The sequence below is a fragment of the Spermophilus citellus genome (assembly GCF_964194105.1).
Source record: "Spermophilus citellus genome assembly, chromosome: 9".
NCBI classification, from domain to species: domain Eukaryota; kingdom Metazoa; phylum Chordata; class Mammalia; order Rodentia; family Sciuridae; genus Spermophilus; species Spermophilus citellus.
In genome coordinates this window covers 4,209,525-4,235,245 of record NC_138191.1, presented here as the reverse complement: position 1 = coordinate 4,235,245, position 25,721 = coordinate 4,209,525, and the positions used below count along the sequence as shown (strand labels likewise).

At 42.6% G+C, this 25,721-nt stretch overlaps 1 protein-coding gene across 1 annotated transcript; it reads right to left on the bottom strand.

The window, feature by feature from the left end:
• Window positions 1–4,200: 4,200 nt before the first annotated feature.
• Window positions 4,201–18,605, bottom strand: LOC308656847 (uncharacterized protein; the record flags this gene model as incomplete). Its single annotated transcript, XM_081308195.1, has 4 exons — window positions 4,201–4,515; window positions 14,698–14,701; window positions 15,668–15,957; window positions 18,483–18,605. The coding sequence occupies 4 exons, from the start codon at window positions 18,603–18,605 to the stop codon at window positions 4,201–4,203; spliced, it is 732 nt and encodes a 243-aa protein (XP_081164321.1).
• Window positions 18,606–25,721: the final 7,116 nt, after the last annotated feature.

Sequence of the window (25,721 nt, the reverse complement as noted above, 5' to 3'; positions counted from 1 at the left end):
TGACTATAAACACCATCAAGGAACATTTTAGTAATGCCCTAGCACTATAACACCCCAATTATAACTTTTTCCTGTGCATGACAATAAAGGAAATGCTTTGGGGAGTTCTTGCTCAGAAGTGTAGTGAACAGAACGGCCTTTAAGATATTAGAGCCAATAATCAGATGGAGTAGCCAAAGGGTGCACCCTAAATGGAAGCTATATCGCCCACAATTCAGTTTCTAAAGATGAAGAAAGAGACATGGGCTCTCCTCTAATTCTTATACTCTTCCTTCTGTTGAAACAGCTTTGAACTTTCATGATACGCAACACTACTCTATTAGCGACACGCGTCCCATGAAGTCCTACCCTTAACGTCACCTCATGTCATCATTTCTCATGGCAATATTAGCCCAGCTACTCTCCCACCACCTCCTTTCAACAAGACTCCTCCTGTGTGTTACTTGGCTCAGCTTCTCACTCCCCAACCGGAACTACGGGAAACACCACTGGACAATGTAGACATCATGTGGTTCATGGATAGATCTGATTTAAGAAATGACTCAGGGAAATACAATGCTAGAAATGCCGTTGTCTCTTTTGTGGAAATCATATAAATTACCCCACTTCTTGATGCAAAATCAGGCTAGCAAGCTAAACTGATTGCCTTAGACTGGGCCTGCCAACTGGAGAAGATAAAATGGCTAATATCTACAAAGACCTTATGGATGCATTTGGAGTAGTCAGAGATTTTCAGACGCCCTGGAAGCAACCCAGTTTCTTAACCCCTTCAAGACAACAAATCAATATTAAAAATGGCCCAAAAGTTTCAGATATTTTAAAGGCAATTCAAGAAAGTTTCTTGAACTGAGCTTACGTTGTACAGCTCTCATTCAAAAGAGGTACAAGAAAGACCCTCAAATGGAATTATAAACATGGAAAAGTGGAGGAGTTATATTCTCTCCCAAAACCAACGTATGGTGTGGACCAAATGACAGACCCATTCTCCCCAAGGGACTTCAGTTATCTTTCTTACACAGCAATTGCCCCATGGAAAGCTGATCCCTATAAAATGATAGTACTATTGAACACCATCTCCTACTGTTTCTCCCAATGTGTATTCCCAGTGCACATCTCACCTAACCATCTGGAAAGGCCCTGATGGATGGCAGGGATGCTTCAGTTTTTTTGCTCTTGGGTCCGCTTGAGATGTGCAATTAGTCTTAGTCTAGTTGCCATCTTCTCAGGAATGCAAATATATTTTAAGACAGGACTTGGTGTTCTTTCATTGTGTTAAAGCATCTAATGGCAGGGAAGTGGTAGGGAAATCATGTTAGGAAAAAAAATTATTTCCTTCTGGGGATTTCTTTCTAAATCCTACAACAACTAGGGAACACATTTCACTCATCAACGATTTTGTAATATATGGCCACTGTTCCAACCCTTGCACTGTGTTTATCACCCTAACTCCTCGGAATTAGTGTGATGTATCAACGGAACAATAAAGATCCACCTGGCAAAACTGACAGAGGTTTTGTTTGTTTGTTTTTTGTAATTGTTTTTAGTCATACATTATTTTTATGTGGTGCTGAAATCGAACCCAGTGCCTCACCTGAGCGAGGCAAGCGCTCCGCCACTGAGCCGCAGCCCCCAGCCCCCCGACAGAGGTTTTTAACTTTCCTCTGGTCTCACACAACCTTTCTTCCACTCTATTTGAAAAACACTGTCTTTTCCCCTTTGAAATGTTAACAGGAAGTTCTGTGTGCCCAGACGTAGGAAGCTATGAACCATCTCTCCTCAAGGGAGATGTTCTCCACTATTGTCCAGGTCTTATTAAAATTCTTACCCCCAAATCACAATTAATTAAGGACTCTTTTAATAATGATCTCCTGGAGGGTGAAGATATCATGGAAATCCTATTTCCTGGAAATGACATCAAAGAAAGAACTTCCTTCAACCACATAGAAAGGGATCCTATCGGGTAGTATTAACCAACCCTGGTGCAACAAAATTAAAATACACTGACACAAGAATCATATTTCTCATCTTAGAAGTGGACCTCTCATTAGTGTGAACCTTCACATCTATTTGGAGACCTTTAACTAAAATTGAGTTACAACCCAGTTCTACATCTTCAATAGCAGGACAAGAAGCAGTGAGAATCTGCTTCATGATACAAGACCAGGGCAGTACATATTTTATGATGTTTTTGTTTGTGTTGCTTAAAACTATGTGTCATTCCTTCCAGGAGGAAGGGCCAGATGCCTCTTAATCCCTCCTCCCCACCCCCCCACCATAACCTTAGACATTTGACAGACAACCTATAAATCTAAATAATATCTCTTTAGGAGATACTCTGATCGGTAATTATTTGGATAGATCTGATTAATTGATTAATTAATTGAGCAAATAGGTAGAAGGATGCTAATGTACTCATTTCATTCAATTTTTTTTAGGATATTTCTATTGAGAAACTGATGTGACTCCATTTTTTGAGAAACCAGCCTCTAACTCAGAGCAAAGCCTGTCCAAGGAAGGGGGCGTGACCCTGGTCCTAGGAAAAACCCACAGAGCACTCCTAGGCCCATACCCACCTGCTGAGTTGTTTGTCTGCAAATAACAGGAGAGATCTGCTGCCCCAGGTGTCCCTGACTCAGTCAGGCTAGGTGAGGACCCAGCCTATGGAGCAACCCCCTAGCAGCCACCAATCAGCATGAGACAGGGAAATACCTGGGATGCCAGATGACCCCCCGGTAGTTTATGGTGGTTGATAACATGTTGGGAAACCATGTAGTTCAGCACGTACACCCCTCTTGGCTTAAACCAATCAGTTCAAACGAATCCCCCTCTTGTAGTAACCAATCACCCCTCCCCAACTTGTTCCCTCCAGTGAATGTGCTGATCAATGCTAAGAGTTGTTGTTTGATTTTCCTGCGGTATGGAATGATTTGCTGTGTGATGTTGTGACGCATAGAGTATGCCCCCCAAAACCTATAAAATCTCACTGAACAAAGAACTGGGACTCACTCCCTGGGACCGCTGTGTTGGGAACAGTTGTGAGTCCAGGCTCGAGCTTGCAATAAAGATTCTTGTGTGATTGCATCGGATTCGGCTCCTGGAGGTCTATTGGGGTCCCACGAATCTGGCATTACACTATCACAGAGGTCCTAACTTAGGAAGGAACTTTCAAGAAATTTTCCCTATTAGAACTCCTAACTGTATGGTATATAATTCTTTTCAAATGGACCTCTGTGCTGCTGTTAATACTCTTTGCTTAGAAAAACCCCAGTGCTCTGGAAAATCTCTAGATATGACAGTCAAAAAGTTGTCACAGCACGCATGCCATGCTATCGCATTCTTTGCCCCCAAGCTGACCATTCTTGCTTTTGTGGATGGGAAACTACTGCACAAGAAAAAAAAATACTACACACAAAAAAATACTCCTACACAAAAATAAAAATGAGTATCCAAAAAGACAGCTGGAATTACCTGGTGGATTAAAATTCTCACAACAGCTAATCAGCAATCAGAACTGCTACTGAGGCCATTAAGTTTCCCCCTCCGTTCACAGCTGAAGTTGAAACTAATTGCATAGCCTAACATTCTGAAAGGCAGGGGGAAATGGAAATATTGCCTAAATGTACACTTATGAACTTATTTTTTTGTTTGTTTGTTTAAATAGAATATTCAGCCCTATGTATTTCAGAGTTCTACCTGGTAATATTTTCCTAAAAGTTTGAATCATATTGTAATTCTAATACAACCCTATGTGTATTTAAATTTAATTCATTAACAATCCAATGGTTTGTTAATGTTTAATTAAATCAATTGTTAATTAATTGTTTAATTAAATTGTTATTCTTCTCCAGGTAGCATTAGCTGAAAACTTGTTCTCCTACCAAGGAGAAAGGTTAGAATAGAGTCACAAAAGAAGAGGAGTGAAAAAAACCCAAAGACCTCAGATGATGACTTGACCGTGAATTTATTGCTGTGAATCCCATACTTAGAACACTTTCCACAGCCTGCTGAAAACCAGTATTGATGTGAGTCCCCGAGAAGCCAGGTCCAACCCGTACCACGGGACGGCCTCAGGAAGCTGACCTTGCACATCTGTCAATTGGTTGGGTCAGGAAAGGGTGGATGAGGAGGGGGTTAGACTCCAGGCTGCCATGTGTCTCTTGTCCTCTAATTCTTCAATTCTGCTCTTCAGCGCCCAGGTCCTCAGCAGCAGCCGGAGCCCCCGGATTGCTGACCACTGTGTCTACAGCAGCCGCAGTCGCTGCTACAAGTGCAGTTACTGCCACACGTACATCTGCCACTGCTGCTACCGCAGCAGCCACCACTGCCCCCACTGCTGCCACAGCAGCCCGAGCCCTGGTGTCGGCGACGAAGAGACCTGCGGGGCCGGTGGTGGCTCAGGCAGCAGCCACCACCCCCGGAGCTGCAGCAGCCCCCGGAGCTAGAGCCACAGCAGGAAGAGTCTGGAGCTGGGCCCTTGGGGGGACACTTGGAAGGAGGCTGGCACTGCTGCTGGTTCTGCTGGCAGGACATCTCAGTGACGCTGAGTCAACCTGAATGCTAAGATAGAAACCTATTAGATATTCAATATCCAGAGACATAAAGATTCTTCCCTTTCCCAGGGCCATGGGTCAAGATATATATATATATTTTAATGTGGATCTACAGAAGCCTACTTCAGGCAAAGAGTATGGATGTCTTCACTTTGTACTTCTAGAATATTCTTAGCATGTAATGAGCTGACACATCTAATGATACTCAAATATTGGAACTGATGTGCTATTTTTGAATGAACAAGTCCATTACTGACATGTGTACATCAGTAGGCACCAAATTCAAAACTTAGTGGGACCATCATTTTCTGATGTGTATTTGGGTCTGTGTAACTACGACAAGCTTCCCTCCGAGTGTTGAGCTCAGTCACCAGAAGGAGTACAGAGCACCTGCCCTTATCTCTCAGACTGCAGGGACAGCCCTTCCCAGGTTGGTCCCTGCTTCGTCCAGAGCAAACCATACGCCCGGTCTTTCGTCCTCGTCCATCATTTCGACTTCCTCCTCCGCCCCCCACTTCTCCTTCTCCCAGAGTCTCTCTCCAGCCCCGTCTCCGTCCTGCTCAGCACCCCCCTCTGGATTCCCATAGAACACTCACCGTGGTTCAGACGTAGCCACAGACGCCTCCTGAGGAGACAGGACAGACGAGGAGCCAGCTGCAGGGACACATTTTATATGGGACCCAGGGCTGGACTCAGGGTGAGTCATGCCTCTGGAAGGAGCAGAATGTGACTGCTGCGTAAGTGGGGTGTGTGTGGAGCTGTCCCTGACATTCCTCGTGTGAGGCCACTGTGAGCCATGCTCTTTCCCTCAGTGAGACCCCAGTCTGGGAAGTCCAAACCTTCTAACAGACTGTTGTAGTGCCATGGCTGCTGACGTCTTCTTTCTTGGATAGTCGTGGGTTTCTTCCTTTCTAATCTCCCTTCTGAACCTGCTCTTTCCTACCTCAAGAAAGAGCCTTCGGACCACATGGGGTCCAGCAGGTTCAGGAAAGTTTTAACAGAATGCCGTGGTGCCTTCTTCCCAGCGTCCCCAAACATGTTTGGTCTGTTGTCCCAAGTCCAGGGGTGAGCCGGAGCCAATGGTGTGCGAATCTTCTCAAGTCTGCCTTCAGTGTCCTTGACTTCAGTCACTGGTGGTGGGAACGTCTATACCAGTGAAACTGAAAACATCGTGTCTTTTTCCAGCAGAAATCCCACTGTTGAACATTACCCATAGCCCATTTTCCAAGTCTCAGCCCACTCCCTTGGACTACATATGTCCCTTACTTTTAATTAGGTGGATCTCTGCCTGTCTGTGGGAACAGACCCCTTTAGTCAGTACCTCAGTTTCTCACATAGCTGCCCAGGAATCCTCAGATTGGCCGGGCACAGTGGTGCCCGCCTATAATCCCAGCAGCTCAGGAGGCTGAGGCAGGAGGATTGCAGGTTAAAGCCAGCCCCGCAATTTAGTGAGAACCTATTTAAAATAAATAAAAAGGGCTATGGATGTGGTTCAGTGGTTAAGCACCCCTGGGCTCAATCTCTGTTACAAAAAAAAAAAAAAAAGAAAGAAAAGAAAAGAACCACTCAGGTTGTATCATAAGAGATAGCAGATCATACATGGGCTGGCCTCTGGAGTTAAGGGTACCGAATGCTCTCCTGTGTGGGAGCACCCTGGTTTTTATTGACTGTTGTTCTGTGACTCTACCCTTTCTAACAGAGTCCACAGTGAGAAGCCTGGTAGCCCTGTCCATATTTTTACTAATATTATAAACATTCTTAGGAAGTTGTCTCCCACACTTTTCTCCAAACCATTGCTCTCTCCCCCTCTTTCCCTCCCGCACTCCACTTCTCTGCCTCCCAACCTCCTCACACATAAATGTGTACACACACATACACACACACACACACACACACAGATATGCACTCAGACACAGACACAAGCGCACATTAGCTATGGTAACCATTAAGAAAATAACTGAGATCTTCTTAACATGTAAGAGAAGGAAGGCAGAGGGAATCTGAGAAACCAAAGAGCAAATGTCCTCTCTGGTCTGCAGATGCTAACACACAACAAGGTGGTGGGGGGAAGAACAGAAGTTCACTGGATCAGACAAAGGGAGTGAGGGAAGGGGGGATGGGAATAGGAAAGACAGTGGAATGAAGCTGAGGTGACTTCCCTGTGTTCATACAAGCACACCACCTGTGAAACTCACATCATGTGCAACCACAAGAATGGATGAGTTATAGTCTATATAATATGTCAAAATATACTCTACTGTCATATATCTCTAAAAAGAGTCAAAACTAAAATTTGATTTTAAGAATCAAAAGCAAAACAAAACTTTCCTTCTACTTCAGACCGTAGGCGCCTACGATGAGAAAATCAGTGCTGGATATTCTCACATGGAGAATGTTCCCTTTAGTAGCCAACTCTTTTCATATATTTTCATAGAGAAGCATATTTACCTTCTAACAAGGTCCTTCTAGAAACATCTACTATAGAAAATAAACACCAGATGCTGACAGTGTTGATGCTAGTGTTGAGAAATTCGGGAACTATGATAAGCATGGATGACTAAATTCCCAGCCTACGTCTCCTTCCTTGACAAACCAGGAACTAGCTGCCATTACACTAACTTCTGCTACCAAGTCTGAAAGCAGGTCTTGGTCAAAGAGTTCCTTTATAAGCATCTCTCTAGGAATAGTCACTGTCGCCCCTCTCTCCCCCAAATCATGCCATGCCCTAATCTCATGGCATTCAAAACTCAGATGAGAGTCTCATGGAATCAGAGGTGAAATTGTAGGCTTCAGGAAATAGTCATCCCAACAAACAATCTCCGTCACATCTTGGTCCCTAATTCGTGACCAGTACTACCCCAATATGAAAACCACAGACAAACTTTAGATCCTGTCCTCCTTAATCTCCCAGTCAAGTGGGAGAGAGAGGCAGAGATACCCAGAAGTCTGAAAGTCATGGTGGACCTCCGTGGGAGAGAGGTCAGCAGGCAGGGCATGAGCAGAAGCCGACTCAACCGTCCGCGCCAGGGATTGTCACTAAGCAGTCTTTAAAAATGGAGCCGGGATCCCCTAGGAGAGCAACTGATTTAGAATTTCTGGGAATGGAGACCCAGATTGTTATTCCTTTTACAAGATAACCAGCTGATTGTAATGTGCATCCTGGGTCAGAAGGCTCACTTTAGACACAGAGGAAGAGATCCCTGTTAGATGAAGACGTCTGTTAGGCTTCCTGAGGAGGCAGGCAGTGGGTACTGAGGGGTCCACCAGAATGAGAGCAACCATGCCACAGCACCTCCCCGTGGGAGTCCAGCATCAATGGTGCATAAAGAGGCATTGTCTTATTTCTTAAATGAACACACAACAATATTCTTTTCTATTCATGCAAAAGTAATACTCAACATTGTTTCCAACTGTATGCTACATACACTTGAATTCAAATCTTTAACATTCACTTGTGCCTCCACCAACAGATATTGTAAACATAATAACAAATAAAAGGAAAAAATAATATGAAAACTCAGTGATGTGATAACCTGCATTCTACATCGTTCCAGGTGTCCCACACATTAACTAGTTAGAGACCCCTGGATGTGGAATCAGGAAACAGAGGCTTCTAATAGGATGAACTGGGGGACAAAGAGGACATCCAATGTGACTTCTATGGAGGTTTCTGTTGGGTCACATGAGATAGATAAGATAGATAAGATTGAGAAAGCAAAATTGTGCCAACAGCTTGACTAACTCACACCTCAATAACGGTAAGTAACCGTGAGTCCTTCTACATGCAGCAGGGAGCCATGTCCTGAGCATGGGAACTGAGTTCTAGTTTCAGCTACTTCTACCATTGCTTGTGACTTGGAGTCAGTGACATGACCACTGCACTCCTCAGTTTAATCATTCTCTTTCAAAATGCAAGAATCTCTTAAATACCTCATAGGACAGATCTATGAGTATGCATGTGTGTGTATATAGTCTAGATTTCGACGGAATTTATCAGATCTCAATTTTTACAGTCTTACAAAGTTTGCAGTAAAATGGTCTATAAGCTAATGAACACAATTTGTTGCAAATGAACAAATTATGAACATTATGAATAAATCATAATGCACCAATCACCATAATAATTTAGTTCTGAGCTGAAATTTTAACAAATCTAACAATATGAAAATACATATGAGTGCATATATATTTCATAAAGGATGACATAAAAATAGTATTATCAGCCAATAACAGGATTACATACTCAGAAAGAAAAAGACAATTGATTTGAAAATGGTTAGAATTAGTAATAAAATTCTCCTAATTGACTACATGAATTCAAAATTTAGAATGAAATTATGAGCAGATATATCCCTTTCCATATGAGTCATTAAACATGAAACATTTAGAAATCATCTAATAAAAATTACCAACTGTATTTCACTGCATAATCATTGCAGACTTTATGTACTTGTTTCCTTTTTTGCAAAAAATGATGTTGCAACCACCATGTGACACTTTTAAAAACTGTGCCAGTAATACTTGGAAATCATTTTTTACAGACCTGTCTTTGGTGCAAGATTAGGATGCACAGAATACTCGTGAATGTGTTGATGCTGTGGTGATGATTATGTAGTGAAATATGGTATTTAGAACCCGGAGGATGAGACTACAGAATGATCTAAGGAAGAGTTGAACTATGAAGAGTTCTTGCCATTCTCTTTTAAGAGAAGAATAATTTTCATAAGTAATAAAACACCAAACGATATTTTGACATTTGTTGAGGACATAGATGATTAGGTTAACGACCTTCAAAATCATGTGATTGATAAGAGAATACTGAAAGCATAGAGATAAATAAGTAATGGTTATATTTAAAAAAAAAACTCACAAAATAGAGGAACAAAAGCAACAGTCAATACTTGGGCCATGTTCACTCTCAGGCACATGGAAGTGGCACAGCAGATACACATGTAAAAGTGTATGAATACCTTATGATTCTGCCAGCTATACAGCTTACTTCCAGATACCCAAGGATCCAGTTATATTCTCCAGGAGATAAAAAGGCAACAAATAACAAAGATTAGGACCCCAATCCTAGAGCCAGACTGCTGGAGTTTGATTACCTACCAGGTAGTAGCTGTGTGACCTTGAGCTAGTGAATAAACTTCTCTTTTTCTCAGTTTTCTTGTCTCTAAATAAAGATTATAAAAATACCTTTTCTAAAGGGTGGCTATGAAAATAAATGAACTAATATTTACAAAGATTTAAACATTGCCTGCCAGATGATATAAAGGCATTTGATTTGTACATATACAAATGGAACCGTCAGTTTCCAGATGAATGTATTTTTCCTCTATCAAACAGAATCCTTGTATCTCTAGGTTAGCCACGTGCTCAAATAAAGGATCACATGTGGCAGATTCTTTGTACACAGGGTAACTAATAAGATACAATGAAAGTCATGTTCTGAGGCTTGGAGAGCTCTTTCAGAAGGATCTGCCCTTTTTCTTTTCAGGTTGGGTGACTTTCTCTCTTTGCCTAGTTGCTCTCGGCAGCACCTCCAGTATTGTGCTGAATAGAAGGAGCTAGAATAGGCGTCCTTGTGTTAATCCTGATTTACAGGAAAACTTTGAGGTTTTACAATGAAGTATGATGTTGGATGTGGTTTTGTTATATGTGGCTTTAATTGGGTTGAGGCACATTCCTTTATACCTAATTTTTTTAATCATGGAAGAATTTTGAATTTTGTCAAATGCTTTTCTGTATCTATTAAGGTGATTATATATATATATATATATATATATATATATATATATATATATATATATATAGTGATTGATTGATTGGCTTGTGTTAAATTTTTATTTGTGAATTATGCCTCAATAAAGTTGGGGTGGGGAGAAGAACCTATCATGTTCTCTCTTCTATTTTTTTCTCCTTAGAAGAAAGATGGTTGTGTCTTGTGTGTACTGAGGCAGCACCAAGGATGGAGAAGTGGAAAGATACAGTGGACTTGGCCAGCTCCCTTGCTGGACCCAAAGTGAGGCAGAGCATCGTGGCAGAGCATCGTGGCAGAGCATCGTGGCAGAGGGGATCTTCTCAGGACATGGCAGCCACAAAGCCAGAGAGAGAGACTTCAGGAACAATGAATCCCCCAGGTCATACCCCAGTGACTCCTGTCCTTCAGCCATGGCCACCTGCCTTCAGTTACCTCCCACTGTATTCAAACTAGGATGGACTGATGAGGTCAGAGCTCTCATGATCCAATCCTTTCCCCTCTGAATATTCCTGCATTCACACAGGCGCTTCCGGGGAACACCTCACATCCCCCGTAACTGGGTGCTTGCTGACTGGGCAGAGACTGCTTTACCAGGGCCAGCTAATTCCAGACAAAGCACATTACCTGTCCATGAGCCTGCCTTGAATACACACATCAACCAACCCAAGCCCGTACTCCCAACCAGCTCCTCACACCTGAGTCCCCACACTAAGCCAGTATTTCCCTGACCTCAAGTCAACCAGGGCCAGGTACCAGGCCACGAAGGACAGCCCCTACTCCTCAGAGTCCACCGTGATCATTCAGAGTAGCCAACCCTGAGCTCTTTTCCTTGCCCTTCTTAGCCTCTGCTCGAGGAAAATGCAATAAAGGTTGTGGCCTGGGCTTTCCCTGGCTCCTAACCAAATCCTGGTGCCTCCGCATGGTCTCTGAATGGCATGGTGTGCCCCTCTTTCTTAGGAAATGTAAATAAGAAATGTAAATCCACAGGAACATGTGCAAATATATTTCTAGATAAGACAACAAAAATTAAACTGTTGAGATATAGGGTATTACATTTTATTTGTAATCAAATATGCAAATTAACTGCTGAAGTGATTATACCAACTTATACTCCCATCCTGGCCTAGATTTATTATCTTTCACCCCTATTCTAGTTTTCTCCTAGTGCATATATGGTTTTATTTTTGTATTTGTATCTCTAATGTATTTGGAACTTATATTGATGCATGATGTAAAGAACAGATTCAAATTTTATCTTTTCCCACATGCCAAATCAATTATTTCAACACATACATATTTCTTCCACCTACTTGAGAGACTGACTTATTGAATACTAATTTTATATGCAGTTAGACCAATTTCTGGGATTTATTTTACTTTGGTTTGTCTATTCATGTACCAACGGTACAAAGCTTTAATTTTATACATTTTATAATATATGTTAATATCCGACACCCTTCTCCATTGATAACGCCCCTCTCCATTGATATTCTTCTTTGGAGTTGTCTTATTTATTTATTTTCTCTTTGTTCTTCAAAATAATCAATCCACCTTTCTCCAGGGGGAAAAAATAAGCCCATTACATTTTTAGTGGAATCAGAATTGTGTTGATTAGGAATTAGAAGACTGGTCTCTTTATGTTTCACTCTTTTCTAAATAATCCCTATTTCTGCAGAGTATTTAAAAAAATGAAATAATATTTCCCAGAAAAAAATAAATAAATAATCCCTATTTCATTATGATCCAAAAACATTGTATTACTGCTACTATGGGATTTTTAAAGGTGTCCTTTGTGTACTCACAATAGTCATTTTGTGAAAATTTCATGGCCATTTGAAACTCAGGTATATTCCAGTTATGAATTTGATATACATATTCAATGTATTTGATTGATTATAATGTTTATATCCTCTATGTGCTATTTTATTTTTTTTAAGAGAGAATGAGAGAGGGACAGAGAGAGATAGAGAGAGAGAATTTTAATATTTATTTTTTAGTTATCGGTGGACACAACATCTTTGTTTGTATGTGGTGCTGAGGATAGAACCCAGGCCGCACACACGCCAGGCGAGCGCGCTACCGCTTGAGCCACATCCCCAGCCCCTCTATGTGCTATTTTAATATGTTTCTCTATACTTGTCCCCAAGTATCCTGTAATTTATATTCTATAAAAATTTCTCCTATGTTACTTGGTATACATGATTATTATATTTTTATATTAATTATTTAGCTCAGCAAAATAAAATATTTTTATTTTTTGTTACCATGTTTTATTAGTGCATTATACTTACACATAATAGTGGAATTCATCAGTGCACATTTACATATTCCCACAGTATAATAACATAACCAGGTCAATATCATTCCCCAATATTTCCCCTTTCCCTCCCTTCCTTCCTCTTCCTGGTCTGCTACCTCTTCTCTGCAGATCTCTTTGATTTTCACAGGATACCCCCCTCCACACTTCTTTTTATTTTTTCTCTTTAGCTTCCACACGCAAGAGAAGACACAATCCTCTCTCAACACGATGCACTCAAGTCAATCCATTTTCCTGCAAGTGGCATGATTTCCTTCTTCTCCAGGGGTGTGTAAAACATCATTGTGTATATATACCACATCTTCTCTGCCCATTGCCAGACATCTAGGCTGGTTCCACAGTTGGTCATTGTGAATTGTGCTGCTATCAACATGGGTAGGTATACACTGCTATAGCTCATTGAGGAGTGGCAGAGCTGGTTTATGTGGGGGTTCCATTCCTATCTTTTGATTTCCATAGTGGCTGTACTAATTCATAATCCCACCAAGAGTGTAAAAAGTATTCCTTTTTCCTCATGTCTTTGTCTTTCAAATATTGAAACTTGAATTCTGTCTTGTCCAATATTTGTGTTTTACTGGGTACATTTATCTAGTCCTTGATTCTAGTTCCTGAATAACTAACTGCCTCTTGAGTATAGCACACAGTTGAATTTTCTTTGTGAGCTAGTCTAAATCTGAAAACTTTTTTGAGGTGAATTTGTTTGTATTTATTCTTTTTTTAAGTATCACAAGTATCTAATGCTTTATTTTCCAATATTTCTGAAATACAGCTTTAAAACAGCTTCTAGTTATCCAGTTTACTCAGTTTTTCCACCAGACTCTCAATATCAACTCCTTCCTGATAGATACTACCGTGCAGATTCTCACCTCAAACAACTTCACTCTTCTCTGTGTACATGTAGTTGTGACCGTAGAGAAATAATAAATCAGAAATAGGGCTGGGAGACATGTCAGTCCTAGGTCACATTACTTTATGGAAATGCCCTTTGTCACTAATTCTACCACTGTTAATTGAATTGAAACTGTAATTCCCAGCTGACCCATTTGTTTGCTAAAACTCCCCACCCTCCCCGCACATCCTCAGGGGCTGCCGATCATCTGGTAATTGCATCAGAAAAAAACTCAGCAAGACATAAACCACTGAGATCCTGGAAGTTTAAGCTGTTTGCTGCTTTTCCCACTTGAAGAAAGGCCAAACCAAATCAAGATTTCTTGCTCACTCTCCCGCTCCTGAAACGTCTCCTGGCTGTTACTCCCTATCCTCTGGCACCGAGGGATCCCCGGAAAAGGCTGATTTTCTCTGCCTTAGAGTGACTTGACCTTTCTGTCTCCTCACTAGAAGATTTTCACTTTATTCTTAAAGTGCCATCATTTTACTAGGCTGTGTCTCGCTATTTTAACCTGGTATGCCCCCTTAAAATAGGCACTCAAATCCTTTTAAGAAATGTTTTTGAGCTGTATTCTAAAACACCTGCTTCCTTCATGATTTTGACTCCAACTACATATGTAACTGGATTTTTGCTTGTCTTTTCTATCATTTCTTTATAATTTTTTACATAATTTTAAATGTCTGTTTTTCGTATTTTTTTTATTTCTAATCTCAATGTTTCTTACTGTGTCTTCCATTGGATAGTCCTCTTTGCTTTTGCAATTTTGTCTTTATTTCTGAAATAGTTTTGTCATTTTTATTCCATGTTATTCCTGTTTTTATTCCTATTTTGACCTAAAGTGCTACCACTTCTATTTGATCTAAAGTGCTTCACCTCTATTTTCTAGTCATAGATCCCCTAATTTTTTAATTATTATCATTAGTATTATTGTTATCATTATCATCATCATTTGTAGCTTTTCTTTGTAGTTTCAATTGTTTCATGGAATTTCGAATGTTCACGGTCAATGGTAGGTTATTCTTTTCATCTGCTTTGTGACAACATTCCACTCCTCTGCGTTTTTGTACACTGGATAATTTAGTGCACTTTTTCGCAGTATTTTTGTTTTTTTACAATATTTGTGTTTGTTCTTTCTGTTGTTGTTGTTACAAATATGGGATTTTTCTTGACAATCTTTTACCAGTCTGTGCAAGAGATGGAGACAGGAAGAGAACCTGGCTCGGCATTTTTCGGTGTTTCTCTGTTCCTTGGTGGAGGACGGGTGGCCACGCTTCATCTGACTCTCAGCATCTAAGTGCTTCAGGAGAGGCCTGAAGGGAGCCGTGAGTTCCCGTCACTCACTGCAAACTCAGGACCCCCTCTGCATTCCAAGGACCTCCATTCCCTTTCCCAAAATGCCGTTTCTTCAGATCTGCTACTATAGGGTGCCCTGAGCCATCGCGGCAGTTAGAGTGCCTGCAGACACCCCAGTTCAGCCTTGGTCCTGTTCACAGATGCTGCTGCTCAGAGCCCTGCCCTGGGAGAGGTACTCTCCAGTGACTTCTGAGAACTGTCATTGCCACTCCACGGGCAGAGAGGATCCCTCAGGAGGGGATCTGCATAGCAAGGTCCTGGGGTGCACAAAGACGAGCCCCATCCCCATCCGCATCCCAGGGAGAAGCTTTAGACTTAGGTTGTTCTAAAGATTGCCCCTCTGGAAATCAGTAGAGCAAGCACACCTCGGGAGGGAGGGGGGGAAGTGATCAGACCACGTGCATATAGATAGAGTATAATGAAGACCATTATTGTGTATAATTACAATGAAACAATAAAAAACAAGGGAAAGATTGCCCCTCTGAACCACTTCTGGCTTGATTTTCCCAGATTTCGCACTTATCAAGAGATCCTTGAAAGCGTGCTTCTGAGGCCCTGGGCTTAAGGGATTTGAAAAGAAGAAAAGGGTTGATAAGCACCAGGCCACTTCACGAACAGGCCACAGAACTCTGTTGTGGCAAGGGACGAAGGAGATTGGGATCCAGGACCAGGACCTGGGTCAGCAGAACAGACAGAACCCCTCACAGGCCGGGTCTGCCCCGTGGAGAGACGTGTCACGCTGGGGCAGGTCCCGGTGTTGAGATGCTGCTCAGGGGTTTCTCTGTGATGTCCAAGGCCTGGGGCAGCAGCAGCCCCCAGAGCCAGAGCTGGGGCAGCAGCCAGAGGCCCCCCTCCTCGAGGGCTCACAGTCACAGCACTCAGGACTCCCCGGCCTGTGCCTGTGGAAGGGGCGGGGCCTGTGCTGGCTCAGGCAGCAGCCCCCACCCCCAGAGCTGCAGCAGCCCCTAGAGCTGGAGCCACAGCCGGAAGAGACTGGAGCTGGGAACGGGGCTGGGCATGGGGCTGGGCACTTGGGGGGACACTTTGGAGGTCCTTTGGGAGGAGGCTGACACTGCTGCTGGTTTTGCTGGTAAGACACTTTGATGGGAATTTTCTAACCTGGAAGTTAGTCATAAACAACGAAGGATGGTAATTGTGTCTCCTTAAAACTAAATCGTATGGGATGGTGAATGAAATGCAATATGTATATGTGTGTGTGAATATATATATATATATATATATATATATATATATATATATATATATATATGTGTGTGTGTGTGTGTGTGTGTGTGTGTGTATAACTTGTATATGAGCCGTATACACACTCCTATAACATTTCATTCACTGTCCTGTAAACACACAAATGAAAAAGAAACAGCTTAAATCTTACTAAATAACATATATTGTTGAAAAAATTTATGTAATAAGAAACTTTTTATTTATACAGAACCAGACCAGGCACAGTGGCACATGCCTGTAATCCCATGGCTCAGGAGGCTGAGGCAAGAGGATCACAAGTTCAAAGCCAGCCTCAGCAATGGCAAGGCACTCAGCAACTCAGTGAGATCCTGTCTCTAAATAAAATACAAAACAGGGCTGGGGATGGGGCTCAGTGGTTGAGTGCCCTGAGTTCAATCCCCAATACTCCCCCCCCCAAAAAAGAACATAACAGTATTTCTTAATCTTTATGAACGTAAAGCATTCACACTCCAATGAGGTATCCATTATCTAAATATAAGAATAGATCCTGGTGAAGTTGTGAGACCCACATTTTTCTCAGCTCAAGACAAGGTATCCAGAGACCCGAGTCAGACGGACTCTTATTCCTGCTCTTACAGCCCAGGGTCAAGCGTATAGCTCCCCTTTCTCCATCTCCCTTGCCATCCTTCTGTTATGCTCAGCTCTCTCTGGTCTCCCAAGTTCCCACTCACCCTGCACACACAGGGGAGTCCCTGGGGAGTCAGAGAAGATGAGGTGCTACAGTGGGCACGTCTTTTATAGGGCCTGGGTTGGCTCTGGGATGGACAGGCATGTGCTTGGGTCATTCCTGACATCCCCTGCCTCTTGTCCCTGCCTTCCAGGTGGCCTTGGGAATGCCGAGGACTCTGCTCTAAGGCTGGGGTTTAGAGAGGCTTTAGCCAGTCCCACTCGTTCCTGCAGCTGGTCCCTCCAGTGCTGCCTGGGAAATCTCAAGGAGCCAATGCCTGGACAGGATCTCAAGGAGCGACTTCTGAGGAAATCAGAGATCCACACCACAGCTTCTGGGGCCCAGGCTTAGGGATTTGAAAAGAAGAAAAGAATTGATAAGCACCAGGCCACTTCACGAACAGGCAACAGAACTCTGTTGTTGCAAGGGACAAAGGAGATTGGGATCCAGGACCAGCACCTGGGTCAGCAGAAAAGACAGAACCCCTCACAGGCCGGGTCTGCCCCATGGAGAGACGTGTGACACTGTCTTATTCCAGTTTCTTCCATTCCCAAGGATAATCTTCTACGTTCTGATTCCAAGGCCAGGTAAATTTTCTGAGGCATTGAATCAGGGACCATTCATTCGTGACCCATGTAAGATTATTAAGTGGGTCAAGGTGGTTTCCTCAGATCTGGTGGTGTGCCTAAAATTCTTCACTTAAAAAATCAAAATGCCTTTTTTTATTATAAGGAAATAATTTCTTGAACTGGAATTAGGAGATCAGAGTTCAAATTATAGCTCTGACTTTATGAGCTGAGTGACCTCAAAGACTTCACTTAAGACAACAGAAATTTGCAACTATATGATGGGCATATTAGCACCTTCCTTTCTGAAACACTGAGATCAGTTAAGTTCGACTTAGCACAGGAGAAGACACAGGGAGATGCTTAAACAAGGCCAATTTTTAAAAGAATATGTGATACATTTAGGCACTTTGCTTGGGCATTGTGAGATGGACAGTATTTAATTCCTGTCCTCAGTAATTCCATTTAAAAATACAAGTAGGCTAGTGTGAACTTTTAAGGGTGTGCAATATGTCATCAGGATTCTGAGAAGCACAATTATTTCAGGTCAAAAAGCAAGGGGAATCAAGAATTTTTTAATCTTGTTAGTGAGGAAAGAGCAAGGAATTTTATGTCATTTGGGATTAGGGGTGTGTGTGTGTGTGTGTGTGTGTGTGTCCCTTCATCGTTTCATTTCATTGATTGATCAGAAATGGGTTTACAATACAACATGAACTTGGAATATAGCTTCTGAAAAAGCTAGCCATCCTTCCTTCTCAAACCCTTTGGTCAACTAAGGCACGCTCCTTCTTTAATTTGTTTTTCTTCGAGTCTCTGATATATCTCCCTACCTTTGAGAGTGTTCAGGTCAAGAGTGAAAAAATTTTTGATATCTGAACACAGAGCAACTATTCAAGATACTGTATAATCCCGTCAGGTGCACAGTGCACATCTGTCCAAATCTGCAGGTTTATTGAGGCAAATGGCATGTCTTGAGACCTAGGAACTCCCAACCCAGCGGGCAGCCTGAGGGCCACTGTGACGCCCATGTGCACACACGGTGAGAACTGGGCTGGGAATCTCCTGACTCACTGTTTCCCAAGGAGATTGTGGGGACACTGGATCATCTGATCATACCCTAGATGACACCAAGTGAGGTTCCTCCTTCTCATTGACAAAGACGGTAATGACCGTGAAGGAAGAGACGAGAGAGGCTGTGCCTGTTGGAGTGTGCTTGAGCCGTGGCACCTGCGTGAGCATGCTAGCAAGGCCGAGTACGAGCACAGAGGCGTGGACGAAAGCTGGGATAGAAGACTGCGAAGGTGATGAAATGTTGCCTGTGTTTCTGTTTGTTCAATATGGGTGGCCACTGTGAAGGAATCCAGCTCTGAGCTGTTGATCCCAGTGCATTCTCGGGTCCGTGTCCTCAGGCATTGCATCACCAGAACACGAGCACTTTGAACGAGGTCTTTTCCCTGTTTCTTTGTCTAGGAATTATAGCAATTGCCTGTGTAACACTGATAACATGAATGGAGGGTGGATGAAATGTTATTAGAAAAATGACTTGGGAATCATTTGAGATACTCTCTTTACATTACCTCCCCTTCACCCAGAAGGTCGCTGACCTGCAGGCTGCTCCTGTTAAATGTCTCCCAAAGACGCAAAGGGGACTGGGATTGCAGCTCAGTGGTAGAGCACCTGCCTCGCATGTATGAGGCCCTGGGTTCAATTCTCAGTGGCACCTATAAATAAGTAAAGTTTCCTCAACAACTAAAAAACGTTAGAAAAAAAAACTATTAAAGATGCAAAGGTTTGGGTGTGACTTCAAACTAACTCTATCACAAAACCTACTCACCACCAAACCATGATCTCTCATTGTGGCGTTACCTCTCCTGCTCACCAGACACAGGACTTTACCAACATCATTCACCCCTGTGCTCCATCTTCTGTGAACAAGAGAATCTTTTACAGTTTCTCCCTGTAGAGTTCATCTCTTAGCTCATTCCCACCTCTCCTCTCCAGTCCTGAGCTCCCAGCTCTTAATGCAGACCTAGAGGTAAGGGAGCGCCTATGGTTTCCCAAGAAGCGATGGCTGCCCAGCAAGCTGAGTCCCGGCGACCACGGCACGGTGTCTAGATCCTTCCTAAAGTCATTGTAACTTCTGGACACCAATCTGTTAGACGGCTGGGAATCTCTGGTGACCTTTCAAGCAGGGAAGAGAGGAGGAGACAAGAATATCAGGATAACCAAGCAGGCACCCTTAATGTGTAGGCACCATTTCTTGCTCCTCTAGGATCCAGGAAGGGCCCTAGAGCCTGCCCCTGGGTCCCCATGAAAGGCATCCCTGACCCAGTTCTGCCCCCTTGTCTGCTTACTTCAGAGGGACTTGACCTTCTCCTTCTGCCATCATTGTGTTTCTCCATGGAAGCCATCAAGGGGCTCTGAGCAGGAGAGAAGCAGGCAGACAGACAGCCCCATTCAGAGACTGTGTTTTAAGGAAGGACAGAGGGACATGGAAGAAAAGGGCTTGAGAAAAGGGGGTAGTTTGTGCGGAACAGGAACTAGCCCAGCAACAATTGTATGTGGGCCAGAAAATAAGAGCACAGCGGCTCTGAGCTGATCGAGAACTTACCCTAAGCTGTCTGAATTGCACATGCTGTCAATAGTACAGCCCTTCCTAGCTCCATCCTAGAGAACTAGTAGAGAACAGACTCTGTGGCCCAAGCACCTAGGTTTGAATTTTAAAGAACAGGAACTTGCCATTGAAACCTGAGACAAATGTGTTCAAGTGCCTGTGCCGCTGTTTTTCCATCTATAAAATGTGGATAGTAGCTGTAATTACCTAATAGCAACATCGCATAAATTAATTGCTCCCTTTGTTAAGTGAGTTACACATAAAGCACTCAGAAGAGTGCACGCCACGTGTGAAGTATGTGTTTGGAATTATATATTCCCATAATTGCATAGCTCTGAGTTAGGTGCGGCAGAAGGAGATGCAGCTTGCATGGTGAAGAGCTCGAGCTGAAATCCCACCTAAGGCCTATCTGCAAGGTCAAGGAGCAGCATGAAATGGTGGCAAGGATATGAAAAGGTGTCCAAGTGTTAGGGGCTTTTGACCATTATTATGAGCAGAGAGATAGTTGTTTAGAAAAAGCAAACGCATCCACGTTCTAGGTTTAAACACAGGTTCTACTGTTTAATTCACTTTCAACTTGAATTAATTTGTGTGGAGATAGCCTCTCAACATACAGTGGTCACAGGAATCCCTCTGGGAACCTGCCCACGTGCCCTTCCTATGCCCAGCTCCAGTCCTCCCCTGCACTGTCTCCGTAGGCACCACGGGACTCATCCTTGTGAGCCACTAAATCTGCCACCAGTGTCCGCCTCCTCTCTGGGGGACTGCTGTTGTTCTGAGGGTCAGTGTTGGTATAGGCAAGGTCAAGAATCCATCCTGACCCAAGGTCTCTTTTCCTTGTCCACCCTTCCTAGACTGACCCTTTGGAAATTCTCTACTTGATGTGGATTTGAAAGTGCTCTCTGGAGATTCTGGCCCCAATGACCCCCAACCCCCTTTTTGCCATGTGTTCTGACTACTGTTGACCCTGCTTCAGTCGGGTCCTTTTTCCAATAGCCCAACTCATAGTAGCCCTTAATGGCCCTCTCACCCTCCCACTCACCTAGGCTTCTCCCAAATACAGATTCCGGTATCAAAAAATCTGTCCGCCTTCCCGCTGCGGTGCCTTTCTGGGTTCCTTCGGAGTCCGGGGCTGGAAGGAGCTGGGTTCTGGATAAAAGGCCCTTGGGCCACACCCACCTCTAATTAGAGGCTTTATGGGGAGCCCACAGCACCATCCCTCAGGGGTCCTTACGTCCTTGCTCCACACAAGGACTCTTCCGCAGCCTGGTTCACACGCTCTCTGAGACTCAGCTGTGCCTGGTCATCACTTCCACATGGTCACCCCTCCTTTCCCTCCTGCTTCCCACAACACTGCTTCCTCTCTGCTCCCTCAGCCTCCAGTGAGTCTCCCAACTCAGCCTCACTGGAGTGCTGACAGCAAATGGGCACCACTGATTGGCTACTGGTATTTGGGAAATTCCTTCTCCGTCCATTTGGCATTGACTCCATTCCAAGGAAGACTTTGATATCACCTAGGAACTCGGTAACCTTACATTTTGTTCTCAGGTTGGCCTCAGAATGGAATAAAATTGGAAACAAAAGAAAAAATAATTTCTACACTAATTATCTGGAAGTGGGACCAAATCAACAGTATTTCTTAAAGGCTCTCCCAGGTGGTGCTGAAGTGCAGCCGGCCTTGGAACCCTCCAGACTAGACAAACAGCAAGTTCTTGATGCCAGAAAAATTGATCTGGGAAGGCTCTCTACAGGATGGCATACTGAGGGTGGACTTGGAAAGCTACCTGGGAGTTCCAAATGTGTATTCTTACAGAAAACTGGTATCCTGTGCATATAAGTGTTAGTGTCTAAGAATTAAAAAATAAATCAGTGTTTACCCCCATCCCTCCAAAATCCCTTAAATCTTCATTTAAAGGTGTTAATTGGCTGAAATATTTTTTCTTAAGTATATAGTTTTATTCAGTAAAATGACTAAAATGCAAGCATTTATAAAAACATGTTTTCCCACTATACAATTTCTTGGTAGTAGTTTCAAATCTTTCCCAAAGGATTAAAATCAGCATACTACACTGATTTTTTTGTTTGTAGCAGTTCAATTCACAATATCTAAGCCAGGGAGCCAACCTAGGTGCCCTTCAATAGATTAATGGATAAAGAAAATATGGTACATATACATAATGGATACTCAGCTATAAAGAAGAACGAAATTATGGCATTTGTTGCAAAATGGATGGAACTGGAGACTGTCATGTTAAGTGAAACAAGCCAGTCCCAAAACACCAAAGGACAAATATTCTCTCTAATATGTGGATGCTAACAAGGGAGGGCAGGGAGGGGATGTATAGAAGTTCATTGGCCTAGATGAAGGGGAATGAAGGGGAGGGAGAGAGAGTGGGAATAGGACAGACAGTGGAATGAACTGTACATCAATTTCCTCTGCACATCTATGGATACATGACCAGTGTAACTCCACATCATGAACATATAAGTCTGAATTCTTGCTACAAGCAGCGGGAGCCATTGGACTTTCTGAGCAGGAAGAAAGGGAAGCTTTAGAAATCAGCATTCCCCTGGAAATAAAGAGAACTGTGTTCAAGTCTCAACCTTGCCAATCTTCTTGCTTGCAACGTTTTTTTTTTGTTTGTTTGTTGTTGTTTTTTTTTTTTTTTAAAGTCACAGAAACAGTTCTGTGGCTGTTTCTTCATCTAAACTTGTCTTGACTCCAATAAGAGTCTATGGTTATAATGGAAAATGCTATTTTCCCATTGATTCACTCACCAATCCATTGTTTCAGCTAATAATTGTTGAATGCCTACTTTCTTCTTTGTGCTATAGGGAGCAACAGAAAGCAGACAAAATTCCGGCTTCCCCAGAGCCAACAGTCTAGAGGACATGATTATCACAGCTTCTCTAAAGAGAAACTTGAAAAAACTCAACACTAAATAAAAATCCACAAGAATAAGCAAGAAAATCCTTGTTTAGTTAAAAAAAAAATCTCAAACTGACCAGGCACTATTACATAATAGAAAAATAAAGTTTGAAGCTCTAAGGGAAAATTATGTTGTTAATAAAAACAACAAATACCTAGAAATGATCTCAGTAAAAATCATCTTAAGAAAAATCACCTTAATAAAAGCTTGAGAACTTATGTCAATGATACTACAAAACTTTTCTTCTATCAGATATGAAATAAAAGAATAGAGAGGTAAGTCTTTCCTCAGGAAAGGAGAAATAGATGCTGTGAAAAAGTCAGTTCTTCCCCAAATTATGACTTTGTAAAACTGAAAGCAAAATCTGAGCATTTGAGTACATGAAAAGATTCCTTAATTTAATATGGAAGTGTAGTTATGTGAATGTAATGTCTATATTTGTAAAAACAATAATGAAAGGACAGGAATGTATCCCACTAGACTTTTTAAATTTCTACTAACATGTATTGATTGTACATACTGATGGAGTTCAGTGGGATATTTCCATACGTGCAAATAGCATGCACTGGTCAAATCCAGCCTCCTGTTCCTACCCTTTCCACCCCTACACACACCCTTCTCCTGCTCTCTAGATGCTTTTTAAAGGGATGAAGCTATACAACTAAACGTACTTGCACAGCTCTTCTCAAAACCAAATATTCAGGTTCTGCCTCACATTCTTCTTGCCCCTGAGAGACTGATGGACACCCTGGTCCTTGGACCTCCTCTGGGTGATGGGTGGAGTTCAGGTAAGAAAGAGGCAGAGCATTGAATCTGCTCAGGTGTCCCTGTGTTAGGTTGTGTGCCTTCTCCAGGAAGTCCCCGCGGACTACCCAGCGGAGGTGCTAGGTCATCTCCTGCCTAATGGACCCTTCCACCCACACATTGTCGGCTTGAGAACTTATGTCAATAAAACTACAAAACTTTGATGGGCTTGAAGGTCCGAGTTGGTATGTTTATGTAGATGCTTATGTTGAGAGCAGCCCTTTCACAGTTTCAGATATGAATGAAGCACCCCAAAATAGTCTGTGGCGCCCTTTCCAGGTGACCAGCAACCAGCCATCTTTTCCTAGAAGGTCATGCTGTGCCAGGAACTAGATATGTGCCCAATATAATACTCCCTTTCATTCTTTCTTAGATCTTTAAATTTTGTCCAGAAAAAAAAAAAAAAGTATGTATTGTCCAGATATCAAGAGCTGCACTTCTCCATCCCTGTTGTACAAACAGGCAGCCCATAAATAAGATTCAAGAAGTTATTGGAACTTTAAAAAAAAAACTCAGTAAAGAGTTTTTCTTCCTGCCTAAAACACAGCTTTTAGGATCAGAACTCACCTGAGCACCTTCCCTGAAACAACTGGCAGCAATGGCAAAATAACAAGACCAAAGGGACATCCTCTCTGCTGCGACATGAAGCCACCACATTAGCCAGGAACCAGCTACCTTGATTTCACAATATCTGAATGGAAATAGCCTTTTTAAAAAATTGCTCTGATTTTGAGTTGCCATTAGAGCAAGAGAACGTGATTCTAACCCACATGCACACAGACCAAACACAAGGTAAGACAGACCCAAACTAATTAGATTTGAAGATACCCTGAGTGTGGAAGGCCAGATGGGGAAGAGATTCTGCTCACCATGAAAGGAAACCCAGCAGCCCAGGTAGCAAAGCCCCTGGGGAAAGGAAGGGCAGGACAAGACCCTTACTTCAGGAGGAGGCTGAAGCTCGCCAAGACCCACCTCCCGAAGCCCACCTCCCTTGAGGCTGCTCTCCCTGTGTCCAGCCAGAGTAACTCAGGCCCCCTGCTTGGTAGTGTCCTTTCTATACTGCTTTGGGGATTAATTTAGGGGATTGTTTGTCTGTTTTAATTTTTTTATTGTTTAAATTAGTTATACATGACAGTAGAATGCACTTTGACACATCATATATAATGGAGTATAGTTTCCCCACTTCTTGGTTTATAGCCAAAGGACTTAAAATCAGTATACTACAGTGACATGGCCACATCAATGTTTAAAGCAGCTCAACTCACAGTAGCTAAGCTATGGAACCAGACTAGGTGCCCTTCAACAGAAGAATGGATAAAGAAACTGTGGTATGTGTGTGTATATATATATATGAATATTACTGCCTTAAAGAAGATTATTTATTTTTTTAGCTAAGAGGTAAACACTAAGGACAAGGGTCCTGGGGTGTAGCTCAGCCGCTCAGTGCCTTCCCAGCATGTGCAAGGCCTGGGGTTCAGTCTCCAGCACTGAAAAAACAAACAAATAAACAAAGCAAAAGCAAAAATAAAAACAGCAAACACGTGGACAAGGAAAAACACTATGGACAAGGACATCCATTCATTATTCATTTATTTGAAAGAGCTGTATTGAGGATGAACTTAGAAAACATCATGCAAATTGAAATAGGCCAGCCACAAAGGACCCTATATTGTATGACTTTAGCTACAGGAAATATCTAGAATTTGCAGAGGAGAGTGAGTGTCTTCCAGGTGCTTGGGAGAAACTGAAGCATAATTGCTAAAGGTACAGCATTTCTTTTTTGAGTGACGAAATGTTCTGAAAGGGAGTGATGATGGCCCAAATTTGAGAAGATCCTTAAAACCATTGAATTTATGCTTTAAACTGATGAGCTGTATAATATGTGAATTATATTTCAGTGAATGTCACACAATTAGAGATAAAGAAAAAGAGACATGTGAATACTTCTGATTAAAACAGAGACCCAGACCTGGCCCTCTCCTGATTTGGTGTGGGCAGGGGAGATTG